The sequence below is a fragment of the Pristis pectinata genome, chromosome 1, assembly GCF_009764475.1.
Source record: "Pristis pectinata isolate sPriPec2 chromosome 1, sPriPec2.1.pri, whole genome shotgun sequence".
Taxonomy (NCBI): domain Eukaryota; kingdom Metazoa; phylum Chordata; class Chondrichthyes; order Rhinopristiformes; family Pristidae; genus Pristis; species Pristis pectinata.
Genome location: NC_067405.1, coordinates 125,362,938 through 125,382,054, shown reverse-complemented (window position 1 = coordinate 125,382,054; position 19,117 = coordinate 125,362,938). Strand labels below are relative to the sequence as shown.

At 38.4% G+C, this 19,117-nt stretch overlaps 1 protein-coding gene across 1 annotated transcript in view; it reads right to left on the bottom strand.

The window, feature by feature from the left end:
• Window positions 1-19,117, bottom strand: part of lrrc9 (leucine rich repeat containing 9) — a 104,721-nt gene that overhangs the window by 45,665 nt on the left and 39,939 nt on the right. The window contains exons 10-15 of the mRNA XM_052018020.1: window positions 18,960-19,091; window positions 13,923-14,102; window positions 12,776-12,893; window positions 7,406-7,538; window positions 3,891-4,031; window positions 2,388-2,521 (exon numbers count right to left, since the gene is read on the bottom strand). Coding sequence (XP_051873980.1) covers window positions 2,388-2,521; window positions 3,891-4,031; window positions 7,406-7,538; window positions 12,776-12,893; window positions 13,923-14,102; window positions 18,960-19,091 — 838 coding nt within the window. The remainder of the gene's footprint in view (window positions 1-2,387; window positions 2,522-3,890; window positions 4,032-7,405; window positions 7,539-12,775; window positions 12,894-13,922; window positions 14,103-18,959; window positions 19,092-19,117) is intronic.

The following is a 19,117-nucleotide window of genomic DNA, read 5'->3' as shown; positions in this document are numbered from 1 at the left end:
ATGCATTTCATTATCCTTGTGTTTCTTTCCATATCTCATTATCACACCATTTATAAACCATTCCCTTGCCTTGTTTGGTCTCCCTAAACTTGATACTTGACACTTCTGATACTGTGGGCGTAAAAGTAAATGGAATTCAATTCAATGGTTTGAATTCCATTTATTTTTTTGCCACATTATCAGTTTATTGATATTTTCCTGCCATGTTCATCTTTCTTCCTTAGCATTAATTTTACAGCCAATTTTTACATGATTTGCTATCTTCTTAATCATGAATCATATATTTCTGTGCAAAGTACTTCTTGCTGTGGAATTATTGGATGAAGCATCAGCATATCCAGCAAAGGGAATGTGGGTGCTAGTTTCCCTTTGTCTATACTGTGTTGGGAGAATATTGTACAAGGTGGGTCATGTATCAGATGTGATTTTCCAAAAATAGTCTCATATTCAGAATCAGAAACTCTAGGAGTGAAGGAAGTTATTTTTTCACCCTCTCCATGCATTTGATAGATGTAACTAATACTGATTACTATCCTATTGAGAAAGAATTCGGGATTTCTTCTGGAGATGCTTGACCACTCTAGAAAAATCCATGTTGACTTGCAGTGTCAAAGCATGTCTGATATTAATGAATGTGCTTATAATAGAACTATTCTCAGTGAAGATTGGTGTCAAACAAGGCTATGTTATTTTCCCAATAGTATTCTCAATTTTCCTTGTCATAATGTTGTTGCATGTTATCCAAGTTGATAATGACTTTTGAGATGATGCAGCTATTCTCTTTACCACTATCAGTCGGGACAGTTGTCTGTGTGAAACAATGTACCTTGCAATGCAGTTGAAAAGATAAGTCTTCTTCCATGAAAATTGCTCAACATTTCCTTTTGGAGATTATAAATAGTGGGATAATTTATATGAACAATTGACTTAAAACTGCTGGGAAGAATCAAGCTGGATTCAGCCTGCTGCCTAAACTCATCGCCTGGAGTTCCTGGCCACCTGGATGGATACAGAGGGCCAAATATCCTGACATTCTGTACCTGGGTGGCAGATGGGAGATGCAGCAAACTTCAGCAGTGAGTAGACCTTAGATGGTGTATTATTGAGACAGACTTTCACAGGAGGCAAAACTGGGAGTATAATTTTGTGTCTAATCAAAGCTGTCAGGACTTCGTAACAGTTTTAAATGACAATGAAACTTAGAGACGTTTAAAAACAATTATAATTGCCTTAAATAATGTTAAAATTATTTCAGGTTTTAAAATAATCAAAATTAAAGATAAACTTATCTAAAACACATTAAAATAATAAGAAATAATTAAAAATCTTCACTTAAAAAACTGAAATAACAACTTAATTTTATCCCCTTATCTCTTAAAGATGCAGACTCCAATTGCACGCCAAGACCAGCTTGTGTGGCATCAGAGAGACAGATTTTTAATAAATTTAACTTTTATTTACAGCGTGGTAACAGGCCCTTCCGGCCCAGCGAGTCCACGCCGCCCATTTTAAACCCATATTAACCTACCCGTACGTCTTTGGAATGTGGGAGGAAACTGAAGCACCCAGAGGAAACCCACGCAGACACGGGAGAACATACAAACTCCTTACAGACAGTGACAGGAATCGAACCCCAATTGCTGGCGCTGTAATAGCGTCGCACTAACCGCTACGCTACTGTGCCGCCCCAGTAGATTCCCCAGTATATTGTGGGGGAATCCCAGCACAATCTGGCTCTGCTTGGACTCTATGTGGAGTCCAGTGATGGAGTGGAATGACTCTCACATTTGTTATTCAGCACACCCCAGGACTGGGATGTTTCTCTGGAAAGTTTCTCTACGTTCCTCTGTGCAGTGAAACACTAGAGGTTCTAATGCAGCCAGCATGGTTTGGCCAATTATGCCTGCCAAAAATAGTCACAAAATATTTCTGTAAAATAAGGGCTGACAAATTATTTATCAGTTTCTTACATTCTCAAAGCTTACAATTTCTCCATTGATGAGAATGGAACTTGAGGAAAGACTAAGTTAATAGTGTCATAATGATTGTATGTAATAAGTTCCACATAGTACACATTTTAACAAAGTTGTCAGTGGAATATAAAATTAGATATAGAGCACAAGGCAGAGAGCAGTGCAAATGGTTGTAGCCAGCCTAGTGGTAAACACAAAGTGGTATTTCCCATGGGTCAAAATTGGCACCACCGCTTTTCTGATATGTATTAATGACCTGAACAAGAAATCCAATAAGCGGTTAGGGTCACATGTCTTATTTGCATCAAAATAGTTGAAAATATGGAAAGAGATGATCTTTTCAGCATTGTAAGAAATTCTGTTAAAATACAAATACATCCTAATTTGCCTGATGTCCTTTTCTCAAATCATTACTATCCATACCTGTGTTATGTATTCAAAGTCGATGAGGTATTCAGGCACAACAAGTTCATGGTCAAATACAAACCACTCGTACTGACGAAGACTGCAATCGCAGCTGCCATGGAGTTTTACGGATGTTGAAGTTCCTTGACGATGCATGAAACATGGGAAGCAATTAAAAAAATAATTAAAAGTTGACCTATTTTGATTGTTTTGTAGTATTTATTTACAAGCATAAATACATTGGATAATGGAGGCAGGAATCTCACTTTGACAATTTACCTATATGTAGTTTGTGCATTTGCACTGTAAGAAAATATCAGTCCCTAATGTCCAAAAACAAGTGACTGGGAGATGTTAATTTACAATCTGTTGTATGCAGGTACAATAAGCAATTAAGAAAGCCAACAGAATGTTACAATTTATTGTTCAGGGCTTGAATACAAAAGTAAAGATGTTATGCTTCATTTATATATGGCACTGAGATCACATCTGGAGTACTGTGCACAGTATTGATCTTCTCATTTACTGATTTTATTGCATTGAAAGCACTTCAGATAAATTTTACTAGACTGACAAATGGAAGGGTGGATGATGTTATAAGGAAAGGTTGGACAAGTTAGATTTGTATCCACTGAAGAATAGAAGAGTGAGAAGACTTTATTGAAACATACAAGATCCTGAGGGTGGATGTGGAAACCATGTTTCCTGTTGTGCGATAATCTTGAACTTGGGATCATTGTTTAAATAGGAGGGTGGCCATTTAAGATAGAAATGAGGCAAAATATTTTCTTTCAGAGAGAGTTTTTGAAACTCCCTTCCTCAAAGGGTGGCGGAAGCAGAGTTTTTGAATATTTTTCCGGAGGTGGTAGATTGAGTCTTGATAAGCAATGGATAACAGGTTAGTGCTGCTAGACTGAAAGTGGCCTACTCCTGTTCCTAATTCATATGTTCCCATGTTTCTGAATAGTTGCAAATATAGACTGCATCACATTTATCCATACCTGTTCTCCCTGGAATAGTTTGGATAGCTTGTGTTTTGCTTGTGAAGGGTATAATTTCAGTGTTTACAATTCAAACCTAACTCAAATGCAATAAGCAAGGAGAAGAACAGTAAAGGGTCCAGAACCACTGGTTAAATGGTCAGAAACATGGCAGATCAAATTTAACTGAATGAGAAGAGCAATATGAACAAAATAACACAAATTCAAACACTTGCAGAAGCAAAGACACTTGGTGTTTATATGCAGAAACCCAGGACAGTTTGAGTATATTGCTGGAATAGCATATGGGCTCTTTGCCTTACTAATAGAGAAATAAATCAATGACATGGGTCTTGATGTAGGAATCCGACTGATGCATCTGACTGAAGTCTTGAATTTGCCAAACAATACCAATTAGAAGATATGTTATTCCAATATTCTGCTTTTGTTTTGCTTTTCCTGGCAATGGAACTATTCAAAGACAATTTACTATTTCTCTAAAGCAATATCAATGCATTATGCACTTCGTTACCTTTATCTATGGCAGATCTGGTATCTATCTTCCATGGTCTATAGACAGAATTTGCATTTGGGTACTTTAACCGTTGAACCAGTTCTGAGTCAAAGGCCTGAACACTATGACCAAGGAATACTTTGGCAATGATCAGTTGACCTAATAGCAAAATTGTAGAATTTAATTTCAATAACTCATACAAAATAGAATGTTTTATGTTCAATCAAGTTTAGTAAGTATATAAAATAGCAATGGTATGGAGCAAAGAAAAATTATTAGTCTGGCTGGTTCCCTCCGCTTTCTTCCAACAGGGCACTTACACTGTGATGAACTCCAACCAATTTCTTTAATGTCCTGAGAGAAGTAAAGCAAGAAAAGCAGTGTTGTTCTAACCAGGTGACACACTGTTCCATTACTGGTTGAAAGGTCACTCAATGCAGGCTGTAAGCAAAGGTCAAAAATAGTGTGTATAACAGACCTCAGAATATGCAGGGCTTCAAAAGCTGATAATTATTCCTGAACTTAATGGAAGAACAATGTTCAAGGTAGTTGCATTTCAACAAAAAGGTAATTATGTGCTCAGCTTTCTGGCATCAGTTGTGAAGCATCAGGCTTTGGTAACCCCTCTATTTCAATCAAATCAATGGTTTCTGGAGAAATTACCTTCTTTTGACATTGAGAAGTATAGATCAGCAAGGTTTCTCATTGTGTAAACCATTGGCACCCTAAAGCAACGCTTCCTATCTGGACAGGTCTGGAAGGATTCTTCAGTACAGCCTCAGAAAGCCTATGGACTGGGAGGCCGTTTCCATCTGTGACTGGTTTATCTGTCAAGACCTGTGTCCATTTTGTTCACAAAGGATGTAAATACAGGAATCTCCAAACCCACCCCTATAACTTTTTATATTCAATTTAAGGAAGAAGCTATTTCTGTTTCTTTAACAGATTAATTAGAGAATTTTATTAGTCCTTCTTTAAGACAAAGTAGATTTTACTTCTAACTGAACATGCACATGTGCAATCAGGGCACAATTTCAAAATTTTCAGATAACACAAAACTTGGTAGTAAACTGCATCTTACCTCAGAAAGAATTGCTAACTGTACCTACATTAACAGAGCCAGGCAACTGTAGTGTAGGCATAATTCAAAAGCATTAGAATTTGGAGCAGGAATAGGCTATCTGGCCCTTTGAGGATGCTCTGCCATCTATCAAAATCATGACTGATCTTCTTTCTTAGTGCCACTTTCCTGCACTTTCCCCATATCTATTTATTTCCTTAATATCCAGAAATCTCTTTCTGTCTTGAGTCAGTGATTGAACCTCCATAACCCTAAGTAATAGAGAAGTTCAAAGATTCCCCATTCTCTGAGTGAAGAAATTTCTGTTCAACTCAGTGCTAAAATGGCCTGCCCCTTCTTCTGAGACTGTGAACCTAAGTTCCAGGCTATTCAGCCAGTGGAAACATCCTCGCTGCATCCACACGTTCAGAAACTGACAGAATTTTTAATTTCCAAGTGTGCCATGAGAGGACCAGGAACTCTGTAAACGTGTAAGATATAAGTAAAGATATGGAAAAAGACATGTTTTTTCCAAGTTTAACCAAGTCTTTGCTTTGACCGCCAGTGTTTTTAAATAGAATCCAACTGTCTTGTTCTGTATTCAAAGCTCTTGGAAATGCTAGGAGTCAGAAGCTGCTGCATGGAAAAAAATTAGTAGAGTACTTTGATTAACCAAATTAAGGGATACAATTGGAGCCTCACTGTCTGACTGAAGGACTGGATTGTTTACACATAGCATTTTATGTCAATATACAGTTAACTGGTTTTCACCTGCATCTCTGAGTTGAAAAGTCCTGAAGTTTGTATGTTCACATCTAAAATGAGAGTATGCAAGTCCATTGAAACTGACTTTCCACCTGCTTGAAGTAAACCCTATTGATGTGAAATCACAATACAACTACAATCCCGTATTTACTGTTGAAATGGTGTTTGACCATATGCAATGTTATTCAAAATTGTGACTAAAATTTTATCAAATGGCAGACACAGATACCAGTCAGGAGAAGGGGAGAAAGCCTAAGTTCTGTTTGTTCATGCCAGGGAAAGAGGGGGAATGTGCAACAGTGTTATATCAAAGGAGAAGATTGTTAATGACTAAGGAGGTTTTATCTTAAAAATAAGACCTCTCATCCACAAGAGCACTGTTGTTTAAAGGGTGGTCCTGGTCAGTCACCATTGATGTCAGCAAGCATTACCACCAGTTGTGCAGAAGTCCCAACCTGGGATTTAATAAATAGCAATACTGAGACAGACTGGAGATAAGGAAGGCTGACCAGAAGTTGTGCCTCAACAGATCACAGTTGTACTCACAACATGAATATGCGGGGCTCAGCTTGTAGAAGAAAGCAGTAAACAGAAGTGGAATGGTATCATAGCATCAGCAGTGACATTAGGTTCCTAAAAGATCTCTCAAACTTGAGCAAATGAATTTCACCAAAGAATACGCAAATTTGGTCTGCTGCTATTTATTAAATCCCTAGTCAGGGCTTCTACACAACTGATGGTAATATAATATCAGAAAACAACAAACCTCAAAGGAATGTAGCAAATATGCCAGATGAAATTCATCAAGAAAAGAGTGGGGTAACAAGTTTTGTTTGGAAGCAGGAGGAGAGGTATTATGTACTAAATGGTTAATTTGAAATGGGGTGCAAGAAAATTAGAGGTTTAAAGATCTTCATGCAAAAATAGTAGTTGAACATTTCAAGTGTTAAAGCATTTGCTGGATATTGTGTCCAATTCTGATCAATACATGTTAGGATGAATGTGAATGTTTTTCAAAGGGTATGGAAGGCACTTATCAGATTGGTTCCAGAGATTAAATAACATGGAGGGACTGGAGACACTAATGTGTTCTCCACAGAACAAAGAGGCCGAGGGGAAATTAGTTAAATGTTTGAAAATATAGATGATTGAGATAGGACAAGAGAAGAGAAATTGTTTCTAAAGATTATTAAAAAAATACTGATTCACATGATTGACAAAGGTGAGATGAGTAAGAAAACCTTCTTTAGAGAACAAGTGGATCAAACTCAAAAACAGTTGCCAAAAAGTAATTGGATAAAATCTAGAAGGACAAAAATAGCAAGGACATGGGGAAAAGTGTGGCAGTGGGACTAACTGAACTACCCTTTGCTAGATAAACAAAGGACTGCAGATGCTGGAAAATGGTCCTGACCCAAAATGTTGACTGCCTGCTTTTCTTCACGGATGCTGCCTGGCCTGCTGAGTTCCTCCAGCATCATCAGTGTTTTTCATTACTCTTTGCTAGAGTTGATACAAGCTCAAAAGGCTGAAAGATCTCCAGTTGTACTGTACCATGCTATAATTATATGATTCAATTTTTGATAGACTCCAGCATACCTTATTTTTCTTTGAATAATATAAAATGAATAATTATTTTAGTGAAAATAATACTTGTAAATACAAGAAAAAAAATTATCAAAATGCTTTTACACAAGTCTCTTTTTACCATATCTGAAAGGTACCGGATCAATAAAATTAGTATTCCAGGCTTTTGCTTGTTGCTGCAGGTATTCTATTCTGGGCTGTTCACATATGCTCATACTGTTGCAAAGAGGAACTGCTTCATCGCGACCTAGAAACTGTGAAGAAATGCAAAAATATATGGACTAGTTAAATTCATTGTGTAGTACATTTGTAGTTCCTTTAAATATGAACATATGAACAAAATGAACAACTCTCATCACAGAGGAATTATAGTCCTAACATTGGTGATTGCTCTAAAAAACTAAATATTATTAAGGATATTAAGGAAAAAGATGGCAATGTACAAAGTATTAGTTGCAAAACAGTGCCAAAAATTCTGAAGACTTCAAGAGTATTTGAGAGAAACTTAAAATCTCAATTCCTTGATTAGCTTTTTTATCTGGTGAAGTACAAGTGGATGGATCATCAGATATCAAGTACACATATGCCCTCCATTAATTTATCATGAACATAGCAAGTCAGCAGCTTACTTGAAGAGGCTAAAAAACAGAGTTTCTGGGGACAAATGAACAAAGTCCCAGGGTACTGTAATAAACAAGGGATGACATTTTGCAACACTCATAGTTATTTGGAGGGAATTTAAAAATCAATAATGTCTTTTTGCCAATGGTCTATCATGTTATTGGATATTTTCAGTCATGATATATAAATGGTTAAAAAACAAATTTCTCATGAAATTAATCCAGATTCATATGATAAATAACAGTCCCACAACAGATTCTGTAACAGGTATCTGAGGGTGAGATCTTTCAATTTAAAGAAATCACTCTCTGGAATATGTTTGGACAGCAACTGGTATTAAGGATCTTCATATATAATGTCTGAGGTCAGATGTTGAAAATATATATCAAGAGGTTTTGTTGCAGACAAATAGACCGGCCAATTCCATCTAGGAAATCAGATAGCAGTGGACTTAAAGGCAGATTACCATACACTCGCTAGAATTTAAAGGAATAAGAGATGATCTCTTTAAGGTATGGACAATTTGAAAGAATAGATAATGTGAGCCTGTTTCCTCAACTGCACAATCTAGAATTAGGAGGCACAGTCATAGGATAAGGCCTTGACCACTTAAGACAGAGATGGTGACAAATTTCTTTATACAAGGGTTGTAAATGCTATTGGTTCTCTATCCCACAGGGCTATGGTTACTCAGTTATTGAGTATATTGAAAGCTGAAATTAATTGATTTTTGGGCATAAAAGAATAAAGTGATCAATGAATTGGGCTGGAAAGTGAACATGGGATAGAGGATCAGCTGCAACCATACTGAGTAATAAAAGAGATTCAAGGGCCGTATCGTCAATTCCTGTTTCCATTTCTTATATTCTTAATTGATATTTACTTGGAATTTGGGATATTTAAATTTAGAAATTTGGATTAGAAATATTTATGTTGTGCTTACTTTTGTTTTGGTATTGTGCTAGAGGTAGAACAATTGGTCAATGGGAAACTGGGCCTACTTATAAAGCAACACACAAAAAACTGGAGGAACTCAGCAGATCAAGCAGTATCTATGGAGGGAAATGGACAGTTGACGTTTCGGGTCGAGACCTTTCATCAGGACTGGAAAGAAAGAGGGGAGTATAAAAAGGTGGGGGGGAAGGGGTGGAGCAAGAGCTGGCAGGTGATAGGTGGATGCAGGTGAGTGGGGCGAGAGGCAGATGAGGGAGCAGGAATAGTGTCCAACCTGACAGCATGAAAAAAGCTTTGTCGAGCACCTTCATTCCATCTGCCATACCAGCCAGGATCTCCCGGTGGCCAGCCATTTTAATTCCACTTCCCATTTCCACACCGACTTGTCTGTCCACGGCCTCCTCTACTGCCCAGTTGAGGCTATATGCAGATTAGAGGAACAGCGCCTCATATGCACCTTGGTAGTCCCCAACCTGATGGCACGACCATTGATTTCTCTAATTTCCGGTAACTACCCCCCCACTTTCCTTTTTTTCCTTATTCCAATGACCCCCATCACCCCATGTCTTAATCCTTCCCCACCTGCTCAATCTGCCCATCACCCACACATTCCTTTCTCCAGTTGCCCTCCTCACCTCCTTCACTTTATTCCATGGTCCACTGTCCTCTCCTATCAGATTCCACCTTCTTCAGCCCTTGTCACTTCCACGTATCACCTCCCAGATTCTTACATCATTCCCACTCTCCCCCCTCCCTCACCTGCCTATCAGCCCCTCACCTGGATCCACCCATCATCATAAAGTTGGGATTAAGACCTGAACCCTCATGACAATGAGGTCTTAAGCTCATCTGTTAAGTATTACAGAACCCCTCCAGAGTAGTCAGTGCAGTGAAAACTTTTCTTTGAACATTCCATTGATCTGTGCTATCACATTTTGTGTGACAGCATGACATCTGTTTTCTGCATGTTGCTCATATGTGCCTATGTTGGGCCCTGGGGACCAAAGCTATCAGAGCAAAGTCCTTGATTTGACCACTTACCCTTTGGTTTATTATGGCATCCCAAAAGCAGACTGCCTGAAAATGGAAACATCATGACCCCTGCTAAGATACCAGGCTTGATGTGTTATGCATGATCATGCATCAGCTGAAAGCAGAATTGCCTCTGGCTGCTTATATTTCTGTGTTGATATGTGATGCCTGACAAGTGACATGCATGCACTCAAAAGCACTCTACACCATGCAATTATCATGAGGCTTCCTGCTCACTCAGCAGAGAAAGAATGAAACATACTCAGTGCTCTTGGACTAAAGTGTGCCAGATAAAAGGAAAAATAAAGTTTGCCACATAATGCAGCCGTGAATGTAGTAATAAAAACTGAAGGTGCTGAAGATACTCAGCAGATCAGGCAGCATCTGTAGAGAGAGAAGCAGAGATAATGTTTCAGGTTGACGACCTTACCTCATAAGTCTGCAATTTTTTGATGAAAGGTTATCCAACCCAGGAAATCAGGAGGGCAAAGAAAGTATATGAGGTGGATCTGGCAGATAAAGGTTAAGGAAAATCCCAATAGGTTCTATAGCTATATTAAAAGTAAAAGGGTGGTTAGGGAGAGAGTAGTTCCTCTTAGAGATCAGCAGGGCCACCTATATCTTGATTCACGGGAGATGGGTGGGAATTTTAATGTACATTTCTCCTCAGTGTTTACTGAGGAGAAAATCATGGTTGCTCAAGAGATAAGGAAAACAAGTGGAGATGTTTTGGAAGACATTCATATTATCAGGGAGGAGGTAATTGCAGCCTTACAGCATATTAGGGTGGATAAATCCCTGTGACCTGACTAAGTGCATCGTCAGACTTTGTGGGAGGCTAGAGAAGAAATTGTGGAGGCCCTTGTGGAGATATTTGCTTCATCTTTAGCCACTGGTGAAGTTCCTAAAACTGGAAGGTGGCTAATGTTGTTATTTAAAAAGGGTAGCAAGGACAAACCAGGGAACTACAGGCTGGTCAGCCTGACATTAGTGATGGGGAAGTTACTGGAGGGAATTCTGAGGGACAGGATATACCAGCATTTGGATAGACAGAGTCTGATTATGAGGAGTCAGCATGACTTTGTGCATGGACAGCCATGCTTGATGAATCTTTGAGTTTTTTTTGAAGAGTTAACCATAAGGGTAGATGAGGATAGGGTAGTGGATGTTGTCTATTTTGACTTTAGCAAGGCCTTCAGCAGTGGGTGGTGAGTATATGGAATGAACTGCTAGAGGAAGTGGTTGAGGCAGGTACAATAGTATCATTTAAAAAGCACTTGGATAGATACAAGGAGAGGCAGGGTTTACAGGGATATGGGCTGAACACAGGAAATTGGGACTAGCTGGGTGGGCACCGTGGTCAGCATGGACTGGTTGGGCCGAAGGGCCTGCATCCATGCTGTATGACTCCAACTGAAATATTAATTCTGTTTCTCTATACATAGATGCAGCCTGAGCTGCTGATTATTACTGGCATTTTCTATTTTAATTTCAGATTTCCAGCTTCTGCAGCTTTTTTTTTGCCTTTAGATTAATGAATGAATGTAGTAAAATGCAGGTATTGCAAATTGTCTCTAGTTCCAGCCAGGAAAGGTTGATGCATGGACATTTAATGGGTATAATGGGTAGATGAGTGATGGGAGTCTGGTGATAATCATCAACCTGCTTCAGAAATTAAGTGAGTGACAATAAAAAAGAGATTGGTGTAATGGACAAATACACAAGTTGGCAGTTTGCAACCAGTGGTCACAAAAAACACTGGTTAATTCCAGAGAAGGCCACCTAAAAAAGTTTGAGGATGAAACAAAGGCAGGAGACACCACAAGCAATGTAGGTGGAAGCATTAAATAACAGAGTTATTAATACATGGCCAAAATTACAGCAAAAGATATCAATGCAGGAAAACATGAGATGATTTGGAACTAAAAAGGATAACTCAGAATACCCACTAAATGGTGAAACAATGCAAATCCCTCTACATACACCATCAAACAAATAGAGTAAAATAGTCATAAACGCTAAAGGATTGCTGGCCTTGCACATAAAGGACTACAATACAGGGAGGCAGAGGCTACTCTGCAGTGCAAAGCCTTAGTTAAACCACACCTGGAATCCTGACAGCAATTCTGGGCACTAAATATGAGAAGAATAAATTGGCACTTTAAGTTCCTATAATGATATCTGAATTCAGTGGGTCAAAGTCAAAGAAGAGATTACATAAATTAGAGTTCTGATGAAAGGTCATCTGGGCCTTGTTTTAAAATGTGCTGTTAGGGATCAAGGTTTGGTTCTGAAAGGTTGGCAGTTGAGAAGAAAGAGCTGGCAGTCATATACCTGATCTGGTCAATGATCAGATAGGTGGCTGCTTATTGCATAATTGGGAATGTGGAGGTAGGAGGGTGGACATTCATAAGATCAGGGCCAGGAGGGGAGCTGAGGATATCAGGTTACACTACAAGGAACATGGGACCATTCCATGCTTGATAAAATTGCATCAGGCACAAAAGCAAATTGTGATTGGAATTTCTTGGTCAAACTTCTGGACTGACACAAGTTGACAGAAAAATGGTCATAATCACATTCCACTCCAGAAAAAAAAAAATCCAAAAATGTAAAGCTGTTAAAAATAGTGTTATACATCCAAATATTGAGGTCAGTATGTTTGGGATAATCATAAGAAGACATTCAAACAGTGTTAAAGAAAAGAATGAAAATAACCACATAAAACCACCTTCAAATGATGGCTGAGAAACAAACCACTTGGCCCAAAAGTCTTTATGGGAACATTTTTGGGGTGTAGTTCCCTTACATGCAAGCATTTGTCTGCAAATTGTAGTGAACTGACATTTTAATGACCCACTTAATTTAGTGAAATATTACATACCTTGTACACTTCTGCTTTTTTGAAGCCATCCTCAAGAATACATAGAATTTCATTCTTTCTAGTGGATATTTCTGGATCAAATACATAAAACAGGTATTCCAGCATCTTTTTGTAGTTTCTGAACAAAGGTAGAGATTATTGATTACAGGACAGAATGATTTAACTGAAAGAACACAATTATTTTGCATGATACATGATGAACACCAAGAAAACTTATGCCAAACACTGTTACGCCTGTTACTTAACAATCACTAGATTAGTATTTTAGCTATGTTTTGATTATATCAGCTTCTGCCTGGAAGTTAAAAGATTTTTTAAACTACTCGCTGCGAAGCTTTCTTCCTCTCCAGTAGTTACCATTTACACATGTCATACCCAAAGACTTCCAGCAATGAATTAATAATGTAAAAGAGGAGCTAGCAGGAGGAAAAGAGGGGCTAGAAGAAAGAAAAGAGGGGAAAAAGAGAAAAAGGGCAAACGAGAAAAAGTGAGCCACAACCAGAATGTGGCAAAAAAAAGAGAAGCAGTAACAATATAGAAAATAATAGCAGGTAAGACAGCATATCTGCAGTTTTACTATCCAGCAAAGACAAAGGAGATCCACTTTCAGTAAAAGATTGTTATTTGTTCTGTTCTGAAGAAATATTTATTATCATAATTTTGTAAAATTAGGGCATCAAATTATAGTTGCATTCTAAGAAAAATTATGAAACCACAGAGGTAGACATTCTAATTTAAGAATATATTTATTGATCAAAAATATATAGTGTGCACTCTTCTTTCTCCATATTACAAATTGTGAGATTAAGTCAAAATTACTTGATTGTTCATAGGAACCTTTAAGATGGTTTGAAAATATGAATGGTACAATATACATACAATTTCTTTCTTATGTCTTACATTGCAATTTGTTGCATTGTTCTCAAAACCAAATTGTTTTAATTACAAGTAAAAAAATTTTGCATTCTATTATTGTTTTCCCTTGTACTACCTCAATGCACTGTTGTAATGAAATGATCTGTATGAATGACATGCAAAACAAAGTTTTTCACTGTACCTCAGTACACGTGACAATAAACCAATTTACCATTTTTACCAATTTACCAAAAAATTACTCAGACAGGAACATATGATTCAAGTAACTCACTCTGATTTATACGATGATCCTTCTTTGCTCAAAATGGAATGGATCTTTTCCTCATATTTCAACCTTAGAATTCGATTGTGAACTCTAATTATACGATTTATTTTTAACCCTGTCACTCCAAGTCTTTTGAAATCCCAAGCACAGAATCGTGATAAGATTACATCGTAGCAAGAGGTGAACCTGTCATAAGGAGGAATAATAGATTCATTTATATCTAAATTCCTTGAATGAATCATGTATCTAAGTTTCCTCATGCAGAATGCATATACTTTTAAAGCCATGCTAAAATAACAGCGACCAAAACCATAGTGTACAGAACAATTTTAAATCTAAATTTGAAATATTGGTAAATATTTTGTGCTTAGTGGAGTACTAAGCATCCATTGAGTTTCACAAAGGATCAGGAACTTCACCCTCTGTTCTCACCACCCCTACCTCTTCCTGCAACTTAAAGCATGTTTGTTTTTCCACAATTCCAGCTTTAGTGAAAGGTCATTGACCTAAAACATTCACTCTGTTTCTCTCTCCACAGACCTGCCAAATCTACTAAATGCTTAAGGACATTTCTTTAGCTTCTTTTTTTCTTTGTGGGAATGGAATGCATAAATCAACAAAGTTAAAGCTTTTCAGATTGTCAACTCATATATATCATTTTCATCCTCTGGACTGATATTTTTGCTTATTTTCGCTTCTTGCCACCTTGAGGTTCCTTCATCTAATCCTGGGCCACATTGTTGCTTCCAGCAGTCTGGGAAATGCTCTCAGTCCAACTTCATTACTTTTGTTTCCCTCGAGTCTTCTCTTCCACGAACTGCATTAGTTTTTGTCTGTGCTCCTAAATTACAGTCCACAAAGTCACTGGGATCCAAATTCATTAATTAACCTTGAACAATTCCTTGATGCACATCCTCTGGTTCCTTTCTCTCTTCTGGCATTTCTGTTTAAGAAATTCCCAGCATGGATGATGAAAGGTTACTGACTCGCAGTGGAAGAGGCTGCATATGGCCTTGGAAGATAACTTCAGATTGGTCCGTCTCAGCTTGAATGACAGCAGTCTTGATTGTCTGGGTGACAGGCAACAACAAGGGCACTGGTGAGGTGACAGTGATGAGATCATGAATCTGTCATTGAAGCAGATTTGCATTCCTGAAAGCCACCATGACATCCTGAGACATTTCAGCAATCTTTTGAATTTGCTTCTTCACCCTTAAACCTCACTTGAACTAGAGCATGGCTACTCAATTGAGGCTGATGAGACCGAATCAGATTGGCTATCAAAACAATTACATCCTTAGGTTCAGGTCAGAGGGGTTTGAATCTCATAATTAAACTTAAAAATTGCCAGCATTTGATTCCACTGTATGGCTTGATACAACCATCCTCCTGCTGGGATCACGGCTGTGCAAATTTTTCTGCTGATACATACCACCAAGCAAAAAACAAATTACTGGAGGAACTCAGCGGGTTGAACAGCAGTTCTTTTGCTCCAAATTCCAGCACCTGCAATCTCTTGTATCTCCATACATATCGCCAATATTGACTGATCCACAAAGCCTTATCTCTGGGTCTGCAGCCAGGTAATCAAATACCTGGCAGATATGCAAGCTTGGTGGACCGAGGCAATAGTCAGCTATGAAGACTGACTCCATTGAGCACACCAATGCTTACCTGCACAAAATGGATACCCAAGCCAACCCTCATGGGGCACGACTACTTGCGCTGAGTTTTGATCAGGTTGGCCATCAACAAAATTACAAGTCCTCAGGGTCTGGTTGAATTCAGATTAACCATAGTGGGTCCAATGTTAGTTTTATACCTGACCAGATCTCTACTTTGAACACTGGTTCTGGTCTCTCCTATTACTATCACTTAATATTGTGTTCTTCATCGTCTCTTCAGGATCTAGAAACTCTCCTCTTCTTGTCTACCTAGGTGATCAGTATTATGTAAGAAAATTTGGGAAGCCACACTTGCCCATGATCACCCATGGCTTCAGAAACCAGCAAAATGTCCAGATTAACTTTCACTATAGGTTCCAGTCACTAACTTTAATCAGCAACTGCTGACTGGAACTGGTGCAAGCAGCTCATAAAATTGGACTTGATGGTGATGCACTAAGGCAATAAACAGTAGCTAGCACAGGTTAGCTGCTAATGAGAAGTCAGCATGAATTTTGGGTTGGATAGGTGGAGGTTAATACATCCAGTTTTTCAGAATTGGGGTTGCAAGGTCATTAAAGACTTGAGGATGGAGCATGAAGAACGATTTTCAAGGACCTGAGTTTTCTTTTTGAATGGCAGATCAGTCACATTTCCTGGAATTTTAATTTCTGTTTTAACGTGGAGAATGGCAATAGCAGGATCAGCAATCAAAAGGACTCCCAAGGCCGCAACATGGATGTTCCTGCTATAATTCCTGTGCAGAAAACTGCCACTTTTCCATAAACTTTGAGGAAAACAAAGGCACTGCACTTGCAATGCAACAGCCTACCCCAAGGAAGTATACCAGCCACTCTACTCTTTCACATTTACATGAATGACCAATTAATTCAACGAAACATGCATAACTTTATCTATGCTGATAACCTGGCAGTAGCAGTACAAGCAGTAGTCTGCTCAGATTGATCACAATGTAACAGCTGCACCAGCTGGGCTAACTGACTACCATGCTATTAATCAGCCTCAACAAAAATTAAATAAATGACAAGTCAATCCCTTCCATCCGTATAACACATGAATAAAAAGCTAAACATCAACTGGAGAGGCACCCATTTCACTCACTGCATAAACTTGGCTTCCCTGGGAGTAATCCTGAAATGCACTCTTTAGCAAGAGTCACATTGAGAAGATGAGAAGTCAGTGCCAAAACAACTTAATTCAGAATTTATAAATTCAAATTTGATGGGTGAGAGGAGGGCACAGTGGGGGAGATACTCACCAAAAATTAGAACTTCTGCTCTTTCTTACGTGACTCCATTACTAAGTAATCTTACTTGGCACAAGAATGCTCTGCCCATGCAAAAGGGAAAAATCAGCTCTGTGCTAGATGACAGCTGCAGAATCATCACTAGCTATCACAGGCCAACAAACTTCAATAAGCTTGTATATTCTTAAAAGTCTGCACCGGAAGACTTCTTAAGAACTGTGGTCAGCCAAGGAGAAAGGAAATGGCAAACAGAGGATGCCAAACACGGTCTATGCTATCACAGCACAATAGAAAAGTGCCAGCAGTTGCCCAGGAGGTTCCCTATGACAACATGGGATGCAAGCACTACCTCTAGTGCCACTTGCAAGGTGTTGTGGCTGGTGTGACTTGCAGAACTTTAAAGTGTAGCCAATGTTGGGGGTAGAGAGGAAAAAGACCACTGGAAGATCCTAAAATATTTTCATACCCAAGTCATTAGTCAAGAACCAGCATGGTGAAATAGCGCAATCCTAAAATGCCATGAGATGCGTTCCTTTTGGATTGTTCATGGTGTCAGGACGTTGCTGAGCCCAACTCACAAATTTTGATTTGTACCTATCAAAGGTTCAATTGCAGTGGATAGATGTGAAAGGGGGAAGAATTTCAGTTCAGTTGAACTGAAACTTGATCTTTCCACTGTTATATTTCATATTTTGTTTCCATTCTAGTCTGCCTTCAGCAAGAATGCAAAACTCATGCTGAGCTAAAACAGAATGAAATTCCTGTCCCAAGATGCCATGGGGAACACAATGTCAATGCTAAGCTTTTCAAACAGGCAATAAACTGGAAAGGAAATTCAGGAGAATTTATGATACAAACATAAGCATTTCTACCAGGCCCCTGTTATACGGCAACATCAGCAAAAATTTTCAAGTCATCATGTAGATGGCTCTGGTGTGGCTGGGTCTGTCCTCAACGGATGTTTGCAAGTGTAAATATCACAGAAAAACTCATGAAGAACTCCTGGACACTGATAAGCTCAAACCTGTTCCTCCATCAAAGTATCTTTGTTGAGCTCCATCAAACATGCCTAAAATGGACAATGCATGGCAATGTGGCAGGTAAACAGGATGGGGACAGTACAATTAAAAGGGAAGGTTACATCAATCAAATTGTCATGGATGTTATTTTTGGATTATAAATAAAGAGGGCTCAGAGAAAGAGGAGACAACTTGGAAGGAGCTACAGACAGTAGCAGTCACCAGGGTGAGTACCATCTAGATAAGAATTAATAAGAATAAGAGCAGCTTGCAAGAGAACTGCTAACAGGATTGACCACCAGCAGAGGGAGAGGGAGATACCAGGAGTTATGGTTAAGGACTAAAGCAGTGTAAAGTACTGGATACAGACTTCATATTATAGTATGACAGGTTATAGTATTTTCTATTACATAATTAGTTATGTCATATGTCTTTTTTGTGGTTCTTGTATTTACATTGTTTGTGGCGCGTGGTGATTTTTTAATAAACTGTTTAAAAGAGTTCCTGTTTGTGCTAATCTGAGAGCCTTGACTGGTTTTCCCCACCCAGATGGGTTCCAGCTGAAGGACAGTGTATAAGAAACTACCTACAGTATGCATATGTCTTGTGGCTCTCCAACCTCAGCAAATTTTTGTGACTATCAATGCTTATGATTGTAGAAATTTATTCATTTTGTTGCATCCGATCTCCATTTCATCTCTGACTTCTGCATTTCAATATGCAGGCATGTTGGTCAGAGACAAACAGACCTGAGAGGAGGACAGAACTGGAGGTTTTCTATGGATTCACCAGCGAGAAGCCACCAGTCCAGTCCCTATTATCCTGTGATTCAATACAAGTAACATTATGGTTGACCTACTAGAAGGAATTACAAGAGCAATTATATCTCATTAAATGTGAAATAATTACTGTCGTTTCAATGGAACTAGCAAAATGTAACTAATTATTTTTATTAGGAATAGCATATCTTTACCCAAGGTTTCAAGACTTCAGGAATAATTTGTTCATTGTTTTAGTTGTTACTGTTCCAAATAATATTTTAAATGCAAGGAATACAAGACTTTTAGCTATTATTTTGTAGCTTTCACCATACCACATGTCAGAGGGAGTGCCTTCTTCAAAACGAATATTCCCCACTGTTTCCAGTTCAATGAATAGAAACAGAATACTCAAATTAAAAAACTCAGTTGTTGACTTTACTTCCATCTCATAGCCCATTTCGGTTCTGTGGAGAGAGAAAAGAATTTAGTG